General features: G+C 38.7%; 1 protein-coding gene across 2 annotated transcripts in view; it reads right to left on the bottom strand.

The window, feature by feature from the left end:
• The window catches only part of CERS6 (ceramide synthase 6), a 322014-nt gene that overhangs the window by 127223 nt on the left and 177984 nt on the right, over positions 1–16807 (bottom strand). For both annotated transcript variants that reach the window (XM_040475284.1, XM_040475285.1), the window contains exon 4: positions 13795–13852. In XM_040475284.1, the coding sequence (XP_040331218.1) occupies positions 13795–13852 (58 nt within the window). The remainder of the gene's footprint in view (positions 1–13794; positions 13853–16807) is intronic.

The raw sequence follows: 16807 nt of genomic DNA, 5'->3' as shown, positions 1-16807 counted from the left end.
ATAAAGGGTTACTATCCAAAATACATAAGGAACTCCTGAAACTCAATAGCAAACAAACAAACAGATTTAAAAATGGGCAAAGACCCGAATAGACATTTCCCCCAAGAAAAGGTAAATTGAAAGATGCTCAACATCACTAATCATCAAAAAAATGCAAATCAAAACCACAATGAGGTATCACCTCGCATCTCTTTGGATGGTATTACCAAAAAAAAAAAAAAAAAAAAAAAAAGCAAAAGATAAGTGTTGGCAATGATGTGGAGGAAAGGGAACTCTTGTGCATTGCTACTGGGAATGTAAGTTGGTGCACCCACTATGGATAAAAGCTTAGAGACTTTTCAAAAAACTATACGACCCGGCAACTCTACCTCTGGAAACCACAAGAAATGAAATCAGGATCTCAAAGAGATATCTGCATATCCATGCCCCACTGCAGTTATTATTCACAATGGCAAAGAAAACAGAAAATAGGAAACAACTTCAATATCTATCTACAGATTACTGGATAAAGAAAATGTGTTTTAGAAATACAATGGAATACTATTCAGCATTAAAAAATAAGGAAATCCTGCCATTTGCTACAATGTAGATGAACTTAAAGACATTGTGATAAGTGAAATAAGCCAGACACAGAAGAACAAATTCTATGGGATCTCATTTATATGGGATATGCAGAAGTAGAGAGTAGAATTATGGTTACTAGGAGCTTGGGGGAGGAGGAATTAGAGAGGTAGATCTAGTTTTAACTTAAGTAAAATGCATAGTCTTAAAGAGCTATTGTATAGCACATGGTGCATGTAGTTAACAATCCTGTACTGCACACTTAAAATTTTAAGAAGATAGATTTTATGTTAAATGTTCTTATCAAAAAAGAGGGAGAGAGGAAACTTCTAGAGATGATAGAGGAGTTTAAGCATTGTATATGGTGATGCTTTCATGGGTACACAGTTATCTTCAAACTTATCAAACTGTATATATTAAATATGTCCAAATTTTTGCATGTCAATCACACTTCAATGAAAAATAATTACATAAAAATAAATGAATAAGAATAAATTAGTTAAATGTCTAGATGGAGAGGACACTCTGATAAATATGATACCTACCTGGAATTTGAAAGTGAGGATGTTGGGGCAGAGAAGAGTAAAGCAGGATTTTAGGGAAGGACCAGTGGTTTGAGCAATCATGTTGCTTGTGGTAGGTTACAATAGGAATAGCAATTCACAGATGGATGAGGCTGGGAGAGTGGAGGTAACTGAAATGACTCTCCACCATTACCCTTAGTTCCCAACTCCCATCCATTCACCACTTTGGGTATGTGGAAGAAGGGCAGGGAACAAAGAGAAGACATAGAGAAGAATCAGAGCCACAGGTTAATAAGATGAGAGATGGCAGATTGGGGTCAGGGAGGAGGAAGGATGCCCCCTCCAAACAAACACCAGATATCTTTACAATGAGGACACGCAGGGGAACTAAGCCATCTTTTCTCTAATGCAAGTCAAATTTTCAAACACATTTCCAGTTTTATTTTCTGATTTCCCCTCTGTAATCTCAAATAAACCCTGTATTTTTCCAGTTTTCCTATTCTGTACTCTCCATCTAAGAATGCTTTCATTAACCCCCCATATCAATGCAAAGCCATTTATTAGGGTTCAAACTAAATACTACCTCTCCAAATTTTCTTCAATTTCCTCAATTAGATCCCCTTTCCCTGCTCAGAAGGAATCCTATACTTCTGTCATATACCACCAAGTATAAGTATATACAGAGGAATCTTAACTCCTCTGACATATTACAAGATTCTTGAAGGCAGGAACCATGGGTTCCTTCTCCTATCTGCTACTATGTCTTGGTCTAGTAGATGCTTAATAAATGTTAGTTAGCTGCACTGAATTAAATTCCTATGCTACGGATGATCTTAGGGAAGAGAAGAACAATACTCATTAGTTCAGGGACTCAGACCGTCTTGCTAACTTCTTTTTAAATGATGCTTAGAATAATCCCAGTGAAAGGGTAGGTGCTCAATAGATACTGAATAAAAGAATGAACAAATGAACAGAGAGCAGTATTTTCCAGGGGTAATAGACAGAAGCTCTTGAAAGAGCCATGAATGGAATGCCCTTTAAATAAGAGCTTTTGATCCTCAACTGCCTTGTGCCCACATTTCCACTCAGCAACATACAGCAACTGCTTATATGCAAGCTATAGGATTATCAGAAACCACTGAGTTTTTTTTAATTGAGCATGACTTACATATCATAAAGTGCAAAAGTCCAAGTACACAGAAATTCAATATATGTTTACATATGTTCACACCTATGTTACCATCACCTGACCAAGATTTAGAAGAGTTCCAGCACTCCAGCAGGCTCCCTTGCCCAGGCCCTCACCCCTGTAAAACTACCTCTATCACTATAGATTAATTTAGCCTGAAAAAAGTTATTTTATCCTTTCCATTCATGAATTCCTCGAGGACAAAATGGCCTTCTTCTATGTGCTTTGAATAGTCATTCCAAGGTAAATGACACCACCACACTTTTGGTCAAAAAATCCTAAACAATAACAGCAGTAGCCTTTAGCAAGCAGGTCTATTATCATGTGCATTAATAAAGGAGAAGCGCACCAAATGAAAACAAAACACTAGACCATTTGTCCCACCTTACAGAAAACTGTAGTTGACCCAGTATTCAGATGCTCTCTGAACCAGTTTTATGGAGCCACACGCAGAGCTGTAATCAGAGCATGAGCTAGTCAGATAGGGAGGCCCGCTGCTCTGCTCCACATCAGATACTTGTCCTAAGTACCCCCGCCCCCACCATCACATCACACAGACAAGACTGGGTCTTTCCTGAAGAGACAGAACACCACTTTTACAAGCAGAAGTAGAACATCTCATTATTTCTTCCCAAAAGCTATCATTTTTAAGCAATGAACATCTGGTTTGTTTCATTATTGTTGATGAGGAAAATGCTTTTTATGATGACCATTGTTTGTGAAAGCTATTAGCTCTCAGATTTTATTAAGACAAACCTTAGTGAGAATAATGCTTTTCTTGTTGAATTCAGTAATGGATTTTTTTTTTTTTTAATGTCAGATACGATTCAGCTAATGCAGAGTGAATGTGCAGGTACAGATTTTGATACATGGATCAATATTTCATATCAAATTACCTGAACTCTTCTGAGAGTGACTAGTTTTCTATTCCCCATGGAAACAGGAGAGGAATACTAATGCAATCCAGTTTTTAGGCACTGCCCTAAGCCAGAGGAAGCCTGTAGTGCTAGCTTTGTTACAGCATATAAATGAGGACCAATGTTTTTCACAGTCAAGCTTCAGCCCTAAACTTTTGAGAAGTGTAAATCTATGCCTTTAGGGCACTAATAATGAACATTTTACTCATGTAAATGAGTGTTATTTTAGTAGCCTCTAAAACAGAAGTTCGCTTTTTCTTTATTTTTAGACCTTCTACAAGGTTGACATTTTATTAAGTGACCTGAAAAAACTAAGATTCACGGTTTGATCAAACCACAAACCAAATCCACAAACCCTTGTATAAATAATTACACAAGAGCAAGTATCACTCCGTGATACTTGCCACTTGTACTTCAGAATCGGCACAAACATTTTGTCCTCCTACAACAAAAGTCCATTTCAGCTTTGTGAACTCCTCCAAGTCCTGAAGTCCTTCTACCTCACCGCCTGCAGGATGCCGTTGGTGTGAGATGTCATTCCTTCAAGACAAAGCCCGAACACAAAGCAAAGACAACCTGGGTAAAGGCTTCTCAGTGCTCTTTAGAGAAAATTATACACACCCCAAATTAAACTCCTGCATCTCATTAAATAAAAAGACCTATAAGCTGTAACCCCAGTGCTGATGAAATGGCTTTATTATCTGAACGTTTTAATTTTTCCTAGGTAGTGAACAATTTCACCTACTGCACATTCCCTAAACTAGAGCATATTGAGTTGTTCCAACCAGCTTCTTACTGTGAATAGTGTATTTATGGTTTGCTAGTCACAATGTAGAAAGTAAATATGTATCACAGAAGGGGAGAAAAAATTGTATTGCATAATTACATTGGTTTGTGTAAAAAGGGGCATCTGTACCAGTCTGAAAATTAGCAGACAATTTATGTTGAGATTCAAAAATACTAAGAATGAAGCAAACCACAGATTTTCAGCTTTGCAAGCAGATAAATAAAGCAAGAATGGTGCTTAATGTGGGCCTTTTGTATACAATCACAACTTAATTCTGTCGTCATAACGGTCACTAAGCTTAACTCTGTAGACTAAATAAATATAGTCATAGGACAGACCTTTGCTTTTTCTTAAGTGGTCAGTCCTTATCAGTCCAGTAGATCCACAGAGTCCCTAGTGAAGCCTGGATACAAGTAGGCCACAATGTCAATAACATCTGCATTTAAATTCCAGCCCTCCCACTGACTAGCTCTGTAACCTTGGGCAAATTACTGATCCCTAGTTAGCCTTGGTTTCTTTATCTATGAGGATGAGAAGGTACACAGTACAATGCAAGAGAAACAAACTCTGAGTGATCAATACAATGCCTGGCCCATACTAAGTACTTAATGCAGTAAAGCTATCATGACTTTGGTTGCTATGTGATTATTTTCAGTGATTCCAATTTTTATCCTGGCTATGTACTAAGCCAAGAGTTTTTCCAAGTCACTGGAACCCACACCAAAATGGGTGGGACTTTCATTATGGGAGTTTTCTTAAAGTGCTAAATGGAAGTGGGGATTCTACTATGGAAACAGAGCCTGAATGTCATCAGAATCCCACCGGAGACTAAAAAAAGCTTCTTCAAAAGTCAATATTATGTCATTCTGGGGCATCTGGATCAAGATGATCATGGAAAATAAGCCCCTGGGAGAAAATTAAGGGACTGGGGCAGCGAGAACCAGGCAAACACGGACGGTGGGGTTTTGTTTTGTTTTTTTAATGAAATTTCTGTATCTCTTTGCCATTTAAGTAGAATTCCACTTTTTAAAAAAATTTTCTCCTTTTTAAAAGTTACAACTACAAGCTCTTTCAAACCCAAGTATACCTAAGTTACGTGCAGTCATTTCCATTCTAATGCCCACATCTCAGGGTTCATATTTTTAACAGAAAAGAAAGTAGTTAATTTATCTGCAGTTCTGCCTTTCTAAAAGGAATCTTCATTTTGGGGGCACCTGGGTGGCTCAGCCGGTTGAGCATCTGACTTCGGCTCAGGTCATGATCTCAGGGTTTGTGGGTTTGAGCCCTGCCTCAGGCTCTGCGCTGACAGCTCAGAGACTGGAGCCTACTTCGGATTCTGTGTCTCCCTCTCTGTCTACCCCTCCCACGCTCGTTCTCTCTCTCTCTCTCTCTCTCTCTCTCAAAGGTGAATAAACATCAAAACAAATAAAAATTAAAAAAAAGGAACCTTCATTTTTACCTATTACCTTTCATTTATCTTACATAAATGTCAATTTTTTCATGTACAGTTCTACTAAACATTTTATTAGGACTATAAATAATATGGTTACTTTACAGTTATTACTTATTTATTTATTTTGAGCGGGGAGGGGCAGAGAGAGAAGGAGAGAGAAAATCCCAAGCAGGCTCCGCACTGTCAGCACGGAGTCCAACACGGGGCTCAAACTCACAACCGTGAGATCATGACCTGAGCTGAAACCAGGAGTCAGATGCTTAACCAGCCACCCCAGGAGCCCCATTTATTTTTAAATGGTTCCATGATATTTTATCATTTTGATAACAATAATTTAAACAATCCTATTAATATTAGACATTAAGATTGCTTTAAGTTCTGTTTGGATTTGCTGTAATTTGCACTGCATATAGTGTGCATATGTACATTCACACATATTTTTTAAGCTGTAGTAAATAACCACAGACATATATTTTTTGCTCCTGTGTAATTCCTTGCTCAAGATTAATTCACAGGAGTTGAACTGCCGAGTGACGGTATGTGAACATACTTACGGTTACTATTCCACGTCACCACTCTGCTTTCTAAGTAGGTTGTACCAGCTCGCCAGAATTACTGGCTATTTCAAATTCTTCTCTGAATTTTGGTGTACAAGTTTTTTAAACGTTCTGTTAGTCCATGTTACTGATTTTAGAGATATAGCAATTAAATCCCAGAGAGAGTAAGTAACTTCTTAAGGCTGCAAAACTGGTTAATGGCAGAATTCAACCTCAAACCCAGGTCTTCTGACTACTTCTTCAGGGCCCTTCGTGTACCACATTATCCTCAGGTTTTCACCAGCCTCAGAACATCCTCCTCAGATAGAATGCCAGACCCAAGTCAACAGAGAAGGGCAAATGCCTGGTACAAGGGAAATCAGAAAATATTCAAGAGGGTACATGCAGGTAAAAGGGAAAAAGGAAGAACAAAAAGAAACGTGGAAGGACAATGTCCCAAGGCCATTCCAGATATTTCCATTCCAGAAAATGCATTTGCCCATGTGTAAGCATCAAAGCATAGCCACAGCAGGGATCTTAACCTGGCTAGGAAGGGGCCGAAACTTTGTAAGTTTCATGTCAAGGGATTACAGGAGAGCTAAGCACTCACAGCCCCCAACAGAGCCCACCTCTCTCAACCAGTAATAATTAGTGTTCTCGCTTACATTTTTAAAATACTTTATAGCTTCCACAGCACTCCTACACAAAAGCTGAGGAAGTCAGGGCAACCAATATTCTCTCATTTTACAGATGAGAAAAATGAGGTTTCAGAGAGCAAAGGTGCCATTAAGCAATGATTGGCAGGTTCAAACTACCAACTCCATCTTGACTTCTCACCTAATGTTCTCACAGTGGTATAACTTTTACTTCTTAATGAGGTGAATTTGCTAATTAAACATACTTGAGTTGCTAGATTTTTGAAACTTGTTTTCTAAGTCTCGATATTGTTGTTTTAACTGATTTAGAAATTCTAAAGACGGCAAGGCTGGCTTCTATTCTTGCCACAGGCAAGTCAATTCATCCTTTTGAAATTATTTCTTCGTTCTGAAATGAGAAATTTGAGATGGTTGATCTTTAAGGTCTATTCTCAATGCTCATATTCTATGTCATCTGCAATTCTTACAAAATTACTTGATGGGGTCATTAGGTAAAAGTTAAAACTTACGTAAAACTCTAAATGTCAAATCTCCTTCAACAAGGAACATAACTCCAAGCAATTTCAAAATTTTTTAAATGACACAAAAAATTAAAAAAAATTTTTTTTTTCAACGTTTATTTATTTTTGGGACAGAGAGAGACAGAGCATGAACGGGGGAGGGGCAGAGAGAGAGGGAGACACAGAATCGGAAACAGGCTCCAGGCTCTGAGCCATCAGCCCAGAGCCTGACGCGGGGCTCGAACTCACAGACCGCGAGATCGTGACCTGGCTGAAGTCGGACGCTTAACCGACTGCGCCACCCAGGCGCCCCGACACAAAAAATTTTAAATGGACACATATTCTACTGGGCCAGACAAATATTATTTTCACTGTCAAGACAGGCAAAATGATGACAATTTTGCTCTTTCAATTTCAGAAGGATTCCAAGCTAACCAATAAGCAAAAGAGTATACCTTGAAGCATGATACCACCCTGAACACTTAGTGGCCTTGTTGAACTTTGAAAAGTACATCAAATGGGGCCAACTGGGTGGCTCAGTTGGTTAAGGGCCCAACTTCAGCTCAGGTCATGATTTCATGGTTTGTGAGTTTGAGCCCTGTGTTGGGCTCTGTGCTGTCAGCTCAGAGCCTGGAGCCTGCTTTGGATTCTCTGTCTCTCTCTCTCTGCCCCTCCCCTGCTCACGCTCTGTCTGCCTCTCTCTCCCTCACTCTCTCTCTCTCAAAAATAAATAAAACATTAAAAGAAATTTTACAAAAAGAAAAAAAAGTACACCAAATAAATAATGGAACTATGAATAATGAAAAATAATGAAACAAATGAATAATGAACTATGCCTTCATTCTGAGCAGATTGAGACAGTCTAAGGGAATTGGCAAAGTGCTTATTTGGCCAAGATACTACTTTTCAGTGATGCCTTTTCACCCCCTAGTTAGTCATGAAGCCAACAGAGTACATGGCAACTTGCATAGTGTTTAAATGTAATAAAATAAGTGACAACAAGTCATCAGAGTACATCATAGATTGCAGCACCACGGGAAGGCTGGGCTAGTTATTCAGATACTATCTCTCAGCTTCAGAGCTGGGACTCTGCAAACTCCAATTCAGCTGGCTCTCAGGAGCTGGTGCCTTGTGGAGTCGAGCCTCTCAGAAGCACTAGAAGGAGGCGGGAAGACTGCAACAGAAGATGGGATGTGCTCTTTGGTGTTTTGCTTCCTGTTCTTGCCGTCACTTCTCCACCACTACCCCCACACTCCCAGCAACACATCTTCACACTAGCAGTGGAAGTTCATCCTGGTGGCAACAGCAGCTTGCCGTCTGCAGTCTTTCCTCATTCCCAGAACCAGCCTCACTGTGGTCCCTCAGAGACTCCAGCTGGTCAACGTTCCCCTCTTGGAGGTCTTGTCAAGGTCCACGTCTCTTCCTTCAAGCTTCCACTCCACCCTCTTCTATGAACCCCTGGTCTTCAGAGAGGTAGCTTCTTCCTACCATTACTATCTTCACGATACCTCTGTGCACTGCTCATCAAAGTATGTACAGAGAGTGCCAGTCCTTGAAATGTTTGTTACTCTTTCACCAGAATGTAAATTAACTACATCACTAAGCACACTGTCTACTTCAGCTGACTTTTTCTTCATAGATAGACTTTCTCAAAGAAGAAGCAGGGAGTTGATTTACATTCAGGTCAAGTTTCTTATCTCATTGCAGACTGGTAGCAAACAGCCAGCAGATCAATTACTTGGAGTAACACAAGTTAACACCAGTCTTAGCGGTTCCCCCAGTTAGTGATTCTTCATATTACAGTCATTCCTAAAATAACTCCTGTGGTTTCTGTCTCATAACGGGACCTTCACTGACACAGAAGTTAGGTATTGGTATACTTGAGTAGCTTCTATTTTAATTATATACATGTATATGTACAAAATGGATATAAAATGTACCATATGATTAAAACTTGGATATATATTAGCCTAACATGTAGATTATAAGAAAAACTATTTACCTAAATCCCAGTTGCATACATCTCTACACTGGCCTTTCTGTAGCACTATTATTGTTAAAAGATAATGAAAGAAACTCAAAGAAAAATATTCAAAGCACTCCACTCAATACAAACTTCCATCTACAAAGGAGAAGAAAAGGTAACAGTAAGTGAGAGATAGCTTACTCTATTTCTTTAAGGCTTGAATGTGGTTTCTTTCAGGACTTAGGAAAATATGTTAATTTGTATGAACGAGTACATTGTGTGGTAGAATTTCAGAGCACCTGAACTAATTCTGAGTTTTCTTTTAAATTTTTTTTTTCAACGTTTATTTATTTTTGGGACAGAGAGAGACAGAGCATGAACGGGGGAGGAGCAGAGAGAGAGGGAGACACAGAATCGGAAACAGGCTCCAGGCTCTGAGCCATCAGCCCAGAGCCTGATGCGGGGCTCGAACTCACGGACCGCAAGATCGCGACCTGGCTGAAGTCGGATGCTTAACCGACTGCGCCACCCAGGCGCCCCTGAGTTTTCTTTTAAAAAGTACTTGTCTCTGGGGCACCTGGGTGGCTCAGCCAGTTAAGTGTCCAACTCTCGTTTTCTGTTCAGGTCATAATCTCACGGTAGTGGGATGGAGCCCCACGTCGGGCTCTGCACTGGGCATGGAGCCTGCTTAGGACTCTCTCTCCCCCTCTCCCTCTGCCCCTATTCCCTGCTCATGCTCTCACTTTCTCTCCCTCTCTCAAAAAAATAAATAAATAAAAATAAAAATAGGTAAAAAATTTAAAAAGTACTTGTCTCTGCCAATCATATTTATGGGTAAAACACTTGTGTCCGGTAATTACAGGAGCAGAGTATTGAGACAGGCTTATCTTTCAACTATTTAAATATTTCCTACTAACTTAGCTATAACTTTACCTAATAGTTCACTAATCTGTCTGTAATGCCTTCCAGAGACTGCTTCATGATCAGAGTTAGTGCTATCTATAAAGGGGGTTCTAAGCTGGGAAAGCAGAAAACGTATAACATATGCATACCTGAGCATTATCACATCACTGTAAAACATGAGGCTCATTCTTTTATTTGTCATCACAAAACTACAGAAAACATTTTGTTGATTTCATAGAAATGAACACACACGCAGTTTATGGGGTGTCTAGAAATTTTAAAATACAGGCCAATGATTTCACTATTTATTACAGAACTATTGACATGTGATTGAATACTTTATTGCCCAAACTGGGTCATTTTGAGTACAAGGGGGAGGTAACTGCCTAGGATCCTAAGATAGCTTGTATGGTCACCCAACTCGTGCAAGAAGTCATCCTGTATATTGCTCCAAAGATACATTTACGTATCAACTGCAAGAATTATGACATAATGTCATAGATGATACTGATAATGAGAATATCATTCCAAGTTTGCTTAAAACCCTAGGGTACCACACTACCACTGTGTGCTTAATCAGAGGCTTTATTTCTGTTAAATCCTCAAATATCTGGAGATGTAATTATTTGGCAGGTGTGATATGATGGCTTTTGTTGAAGGAACTCAAACTCATCATTTTAATTTCTAATTCTTGACTTTCTTTGAAGAAAAGCTTCTTGCTAGTTGGAGTAAGAACATGGCTTTCCAGTTTTCTGACTTTTAAAGTAGGGTATAATTTGAAACCACAGTCTTATTTGTCTAGTGCATCAGGATAAGGCCCCTGTGGTAGAACTAGGAGGTTTATATCTCAGGCAAAGAAGTCAGGGCACACAAGGCCCAGAGGCATATGAGCCCAGGGTGCCAGCACTTACCAACTTGCTTCAGGTTCATTTGACCCAAAGGTAGAAGAAAACTGGATAGTGCCAAGCTGTTCAGCATTTTTCTAACAGCCCAAGTAAGAATCAACATTTTTTTTTTAAATTTAATGTTTATTTATTTTTGAGAGAGAGAAAGAGAGACAGAGTGTGAGTAGGGGAGAGGCAGAGAGAGAGGGAGACACAGAATGTGAAGCAGGCTCCAGGCTCTGAGCTGTCAGCACAGAGCCTGATGCGGGGCTCAAACTCATGGACTGCAAGATCAAGACCTGAGCTGAAGCCAGATGCTTAACCGACTGAGCCACCCAGACACCCCAAGAATCAACATTTTTTTTTTTTAATTTTTTTTTTCAACATTTATTTATTTTTGGGACAGAGAGAGACAGAGCATGAACGGGGGAGGGGCAGAGAGAGAAGGAGACACAGAATCGGAAACAGGCTCCAGGCTCCGAGCCATCAGCCCAGAGCCTGACGCGGGGCTCGAACTCATGGACCGCGAGATCGTGACCTGGCTGAAGTCGGACGCTTAACCGACTGCGCCACCCAGGCGCCCCAAGAATCAACATTTTTAATGCATAGAGTAAGAAGCAGCTATGGCTTCTCACCTCCTAAAATTGGTCCACTGCCCTGCTATTTTGTTTAAAACACTCAGAGTGTTGTGAAAATTTGAATTATCTTGTTTTGGTTATTTCTGATGCTGACAATATAGATTTTTCCTCTTGTGTTAGATGACCAAATACACTGTCTATTCCAAAAAAGTTACTAGAAAATATATTTTAAATATCCATTAGGGTAAGTATTTAAAGTTCTACAAATAGAAACAATGACTGCATGAGGTCAAGTTTGCTAACTTAACCAAAGAAGGAAGTCATCTGGAAATCATGCTGTAAGATAGGACATGCAAGTTAGTGGGGAAAGTACTAGATTAAGAGACAGCTGTGCATGTTTCATTTCAGGTTCAACTTTTAATAAACTAACTGCGTGACCTCTGAAATGCTCCCTACCCTCTCAGGATTTCTGCTTCCCCAGCTGTGAAGTAAAAGGGTTGGAAAAGATGGCTTATGAATTCCTCCACAGCGGGTTCAGACACATGGATTCCATATACACATTTCTATCACACATTAGAACTATTAAAGTACAGACTCAACCAAAACCAAGAGCTTCTTAGAGGAAGAAGCCCCAAATGCAGATATTTTACAAGAAGAGCAACATCTAGTTCTCTTCTCATTTTTTATCACTAGAGGCAGGCTGCTAGGGAACTTGGGTAGTTCAAGGAAAAGCAACTTCTAAGCAAACATTCCATTGACAAGCTCTCTTACTGCCTTCTCCACAGCCAGGGAGGGCTGGGGGATACAAGCTATTCTTGTTCCTTTCAGTCTGTTTGGGGACTGAGAGAAGCAGAGCTAAGTGTCAAAGTGTTTCCTGTTCTGATGACAGATGGCCAGGCTTGCTGTAGATAGGCTAAAAGAGATCATATCCCCACAGATGTAGGGAAAAGGGCACAGAAGTACTCCCAGCTCTCACCATCTTTCCCTGTTTACCGTCAAAGTCCTTCGCCCCCAGAACCCAACGTGAATTCCAAACCTTGACCTCAGTTAGCAACTTGACATTCCCAAGAAACACAACTTTCCCTTGTCAACTGAAATTCCATCCATAGCTGTTTCCTCTTCCAAGGTAGTGAGTTGTGAGCACAGGAGCCTTAAATCATTCTTTCCATTTTCTCTCTACACAAGTAAATTTGAAAACCAGAACAGCAGAGTTCCAAAATAGCCATTTCCACCTCGTTTCTGTACCCCAGTTGAGAATTGGTTCATACTCAAACAGGCTACAGACTGTGGCTCATCCTTCTAAATGTATTCAAATGGTCTCTTGGCCATTAAGTGAAAAGTAGTATAGCCTCATTAAGTGAAACGTAAGTATAGTTACTAAAGGAAAAGACAACAAGTAAAAAGAATAATCCCTCTAGGAAAATATGATATTGTGAAACAACTAACGATTTATAATATAATTTGCCACAGGCAGACACTAACTGATAACTCAGACTTTGAAACTAAAAACACATTTGCAAATTTTCACATCAATATTTACATGAAAATTTACTAGTAAGACATGACACTTGGCACAAGGCCCACTTTGGAAAAAATTCTCTACTAAGTAAAGATACCATTGATGTTGCTTTAAAGCGTAATACTATACATTTTTTAAAAATAATTTCCAACTTTCTGCAACACCAGCATTGTTAACACATGCGTGACTAAGAGAAGCTAAATCTTCATGAGACTTGAATTTAATCAGCCTAACATGTTAGTAGTGCCATTCAGGATTGAAATAGCCAGGAAAAAGGCTATGGCAGCCTGGAAGAATTATTTCCATAGATAAAGATGCCTCAGTTTATGCAGGGATCGCAAAAGAGCAGCAGGGGAAACACAATCTACAAAAGGAACTCAATTTTCCACCAGCAGCTGGTGTTGCCTTGTTAATAGCGATGCAAGACACTAAAACATAATTTCTGCTGGTGAAGATTATAGTGATAACTCACATTTTAACAACTGATTTTTTTTTCAAGCTGTGTGACATGGAAACTCTTAACTTCTTTCAAAGCATCAAATGGATTTTATAAGGCTCCTAGTGCCCATAAGTAATAAGTAATCAACTACAGTGGTCAGAGGACTTGCAACATCTTTCACTGGCAAAATAAATTATTTTCAAAGATACTTTTGGTATCTATCTAAAAAATATTTACTACAGAAATAAGTCAAAGAAAAATGCACAAATTCTTAGGAAACCTGTTATGATTGTTTAAAATATCATTACTGTCACACATAAAAAAATGAGATATAGGCTTACAGTTACATAAGAATTATATAAAGTAACTTGGTAGATCCTACCTTTTTCAGGAACCGGACTCCATAGATAAATACATAAAGGTGAAATGAAAATCTCCACCTGTAGAAGTTTAAAAAAACATTCTATGACATTCAGTTTATATATTTCACAGCACAGTATTGATGCATGTGAATGAAAAAAGTCCCTTAAATTTGCGCCCCCCTACATGCACCCACCACTCCAACCAGGGATTAAGCTTAATGGGTAACTTCAGTGTTAGCTGAACACATATAGTCAGGTGCATGGCTTATTGCAAAATCCTAAATATTAATAATTCATAAAAAATTTTCTTCCACTTAGTTACTGCCTTTACCCATTTGTTTATCTTTTCTTTCTCAACTTATGAATTTCCTCTTGTAAATCACTCATGAAGGGATATACTTCAACAATATAAAAGTACATAAGATTGTTATGAATTCCTTGCCTAATTCAGATATTAAGTAAATAACTGGACTTAACTGAAGTTCATACTTTTTTTAAAAATAAAAACCTTAGTGTTTTTAAATCAGGTAAGATTCTTTTCATCTTTTTTTTTTTATTTTAAAAAAAAATTTTTTTTTCAACGTTTATTTATTTTTGGGACAGAGAGAGACAGAGCATGAACGGGGGAGGGGCAGAGAGAGAGGGAGACACAGAATCGGAAACAGGCTCCAGGCTCCGAGCCATCAGCCCAGAGCCTGACGCGGGGCTCAAACTCACAGACCGCTAGATCATGACCTGGCTGAAGTCGGACGCTTAACCGACTGCGCCACCCAGGCGCCCCAATTCTTTTCATCTTTTAACAAATACTTATGGATACCTTTGTGGGGTCGCTAAAGGAAGCCATTTGGAATCTAAATCATCCGATATACAACTCTTAATGGCAACATTATACCACTCCAAACTGTAGATCTAGCTGTTAATCAGACTTTCACTTTTTTTAGTGAGCAAAAAAAATGTTTTTGGTTCTCTTTCAACTTTAAATGATTCAATGTTTTTCTTAAAATGTGAGACTTCATGTAGGCAGTGGTAATGTTTACAGGGGTAAAAGCTGAAGAAGCCCTATTTTTTACCCTATACAAAAATGAACCACACTTAGGTGTAAGACCTAAATTTGAAAGGTAAAACTATAAAGCTAAGAGAGGAAATTGATGAAAGATATCTTTGCAATTTGGGGATAGACAAAAACTTCTAAATAAGATCTTCAAAACCTCTCCTGAAGAAGAAAAGTAATGCATTTGCTAACAAAATTACAGATTCTGTGATGTGCTCTTCAAAGATAATAAACAGACAAATAGATTAGGAGGTGTTTTTTTAAATGGCAAAACTTATTGGACAAAATTATTGGGACAATGGAAAGCACCAAATATGAATCTTAAACATTAGTGTTATATAAATGTTAAATTTATTGAGTGGGGGAATTCTATTATGGTCTACATAGGAGAATGTCCTTGTTTTGTGATTTACACTGAAATGCTTAATGGTGAGTAACTGAAATTTTAAAAATATATACATAAAATTTTCTCGAAATATAAAGACTTTATACAAATTATATATTATATGTATATATGGTTACTACAAAAAAACCCCAAAAAACCTCTTACCCTAGTACCCCAATTCCCAATTTTATTTCCTGTATTTTTTGAGTGTGAATAGCTATGCCTTTAAAAGCTGGCTAAATTTCACTAAAGAGCATTCCTGAGGTTATGTTGTTAGTAGTACCGTGGATTTCAGGTTATAAATGAACACAAATGACAAGATGAGAAAGGGACTAGTCAACTTCAATCTGCCAGCAGTCAGAAGATTGCTTTACGTGTTTTCAAGCTATGTAAAATTTTCAAATAAGATAAAAAACAGCAGGGGAGAGGGAGAGGTGGCTTTAGGCGATGATTCAAATTTTAGACAAAATATTCTGGAAAAAACAACAGCTTCTTCAGGTAAGAGGAAAAGAATAATGGTAGGGGGCCTCCGAGAGCTGAGTTGAGACTCAACAGCAGACACAAGTGTCCCCCAGAGTTTCACTCCCAGACTGACTGGTCAAACATTCTGGAATTCAAATCAGAGGTAACATTTAGAGAAGAGCTTTGAACTTTAGGGTTGAAAATCTTCAACTCATAATTCATAAAACCTGACTTCAGGAAGGAACAACAAAAACTGATGGTAGCAGTGTAAGAATTCAACAAAAACCTCCAAACAATATAGAACACTGGTGAGTCGCAAGCCTCATACAAAAAAGCCTTCTTGTAAGTAAAGGTGGCTCATTTGATGCAGCATCAAAGTCAAGGACTTCATTTTAACCACATCTCCATTATTGGTTTTTGGTGGTTGTGGATGAAGTGTCTGTATGTTTCTTTCTGTCTGGATGTATAAATTCTAGATCAGAAGTGAAGACCAGGAATGGTTTCAAGGCCGTGTAACTTGTGCAGTCACCATCGGGTCCCATGATTGGTTTAATGTTCTGCTGTCAGTATCTTGAAATTCTTAATAATTGTTGAACAAGGGAGCCCATGTTTTGTTTTGCACTGGGCACTGGAAATTATGTAGCTGCTTCTGGTTAAGACACACCAAATCTCCTAACTTTGGGCAAATCTATTATTGAGGGGGTTTATATTATACTGTTTTGGTATTATGGCCCAAGGAGTTGGTGGCATAAGTAATCTCCACTTTTCTCTAGTCCCTTCCACTCCCAATATGTTAAACCAACCTACTTCATGCATATGCAGGTCACTTTTCTGGCCCTGAAGGCAACTAAATTTGCAACTCCCAGGTTAAATGATTTATAACAGCTGTTTCAGCTCTAAAACTCTTCTGTGAGCAGGCAGTGATCAGGCAATTTTTATGTGTAATAAAAACTTTATGGAAGTCATTGGAATTCTTATAATCACTTATTGTACCTACATTTTATTTCCTCACTGAAATGACCCAGTTTTCATAACACACAGGTTCTAATACAGGACATTGATGCCTCTATCATTTGAATAACAACTTGTGATGAATATTTACAAGGCAGAGTTTATTCCCACAAAATATCTGCAG

Source organism: Herpailurus yagouaroundi, unplaced genomic scaffold (genome assembly GCF_014898765.1).
Source record: "Herpailurus yagouaroundi ecotype Mexico unplaced genomic scaffold, PumYag 140, whole genome shotgun sequence".
Classification (NCBI taxonomy): domain Eukaryota; kingdom Metazoa; phylum Chordata; class Mammalia; order Carnivora; family Felidae; genus Herpailurus; species Herpailurus yagouaroundi.
The sequence above is the reverse complement of the archived record's forward strand: the minus strand, read 5'-3'. Positions and strand labels throughout refer to the sequence as shown.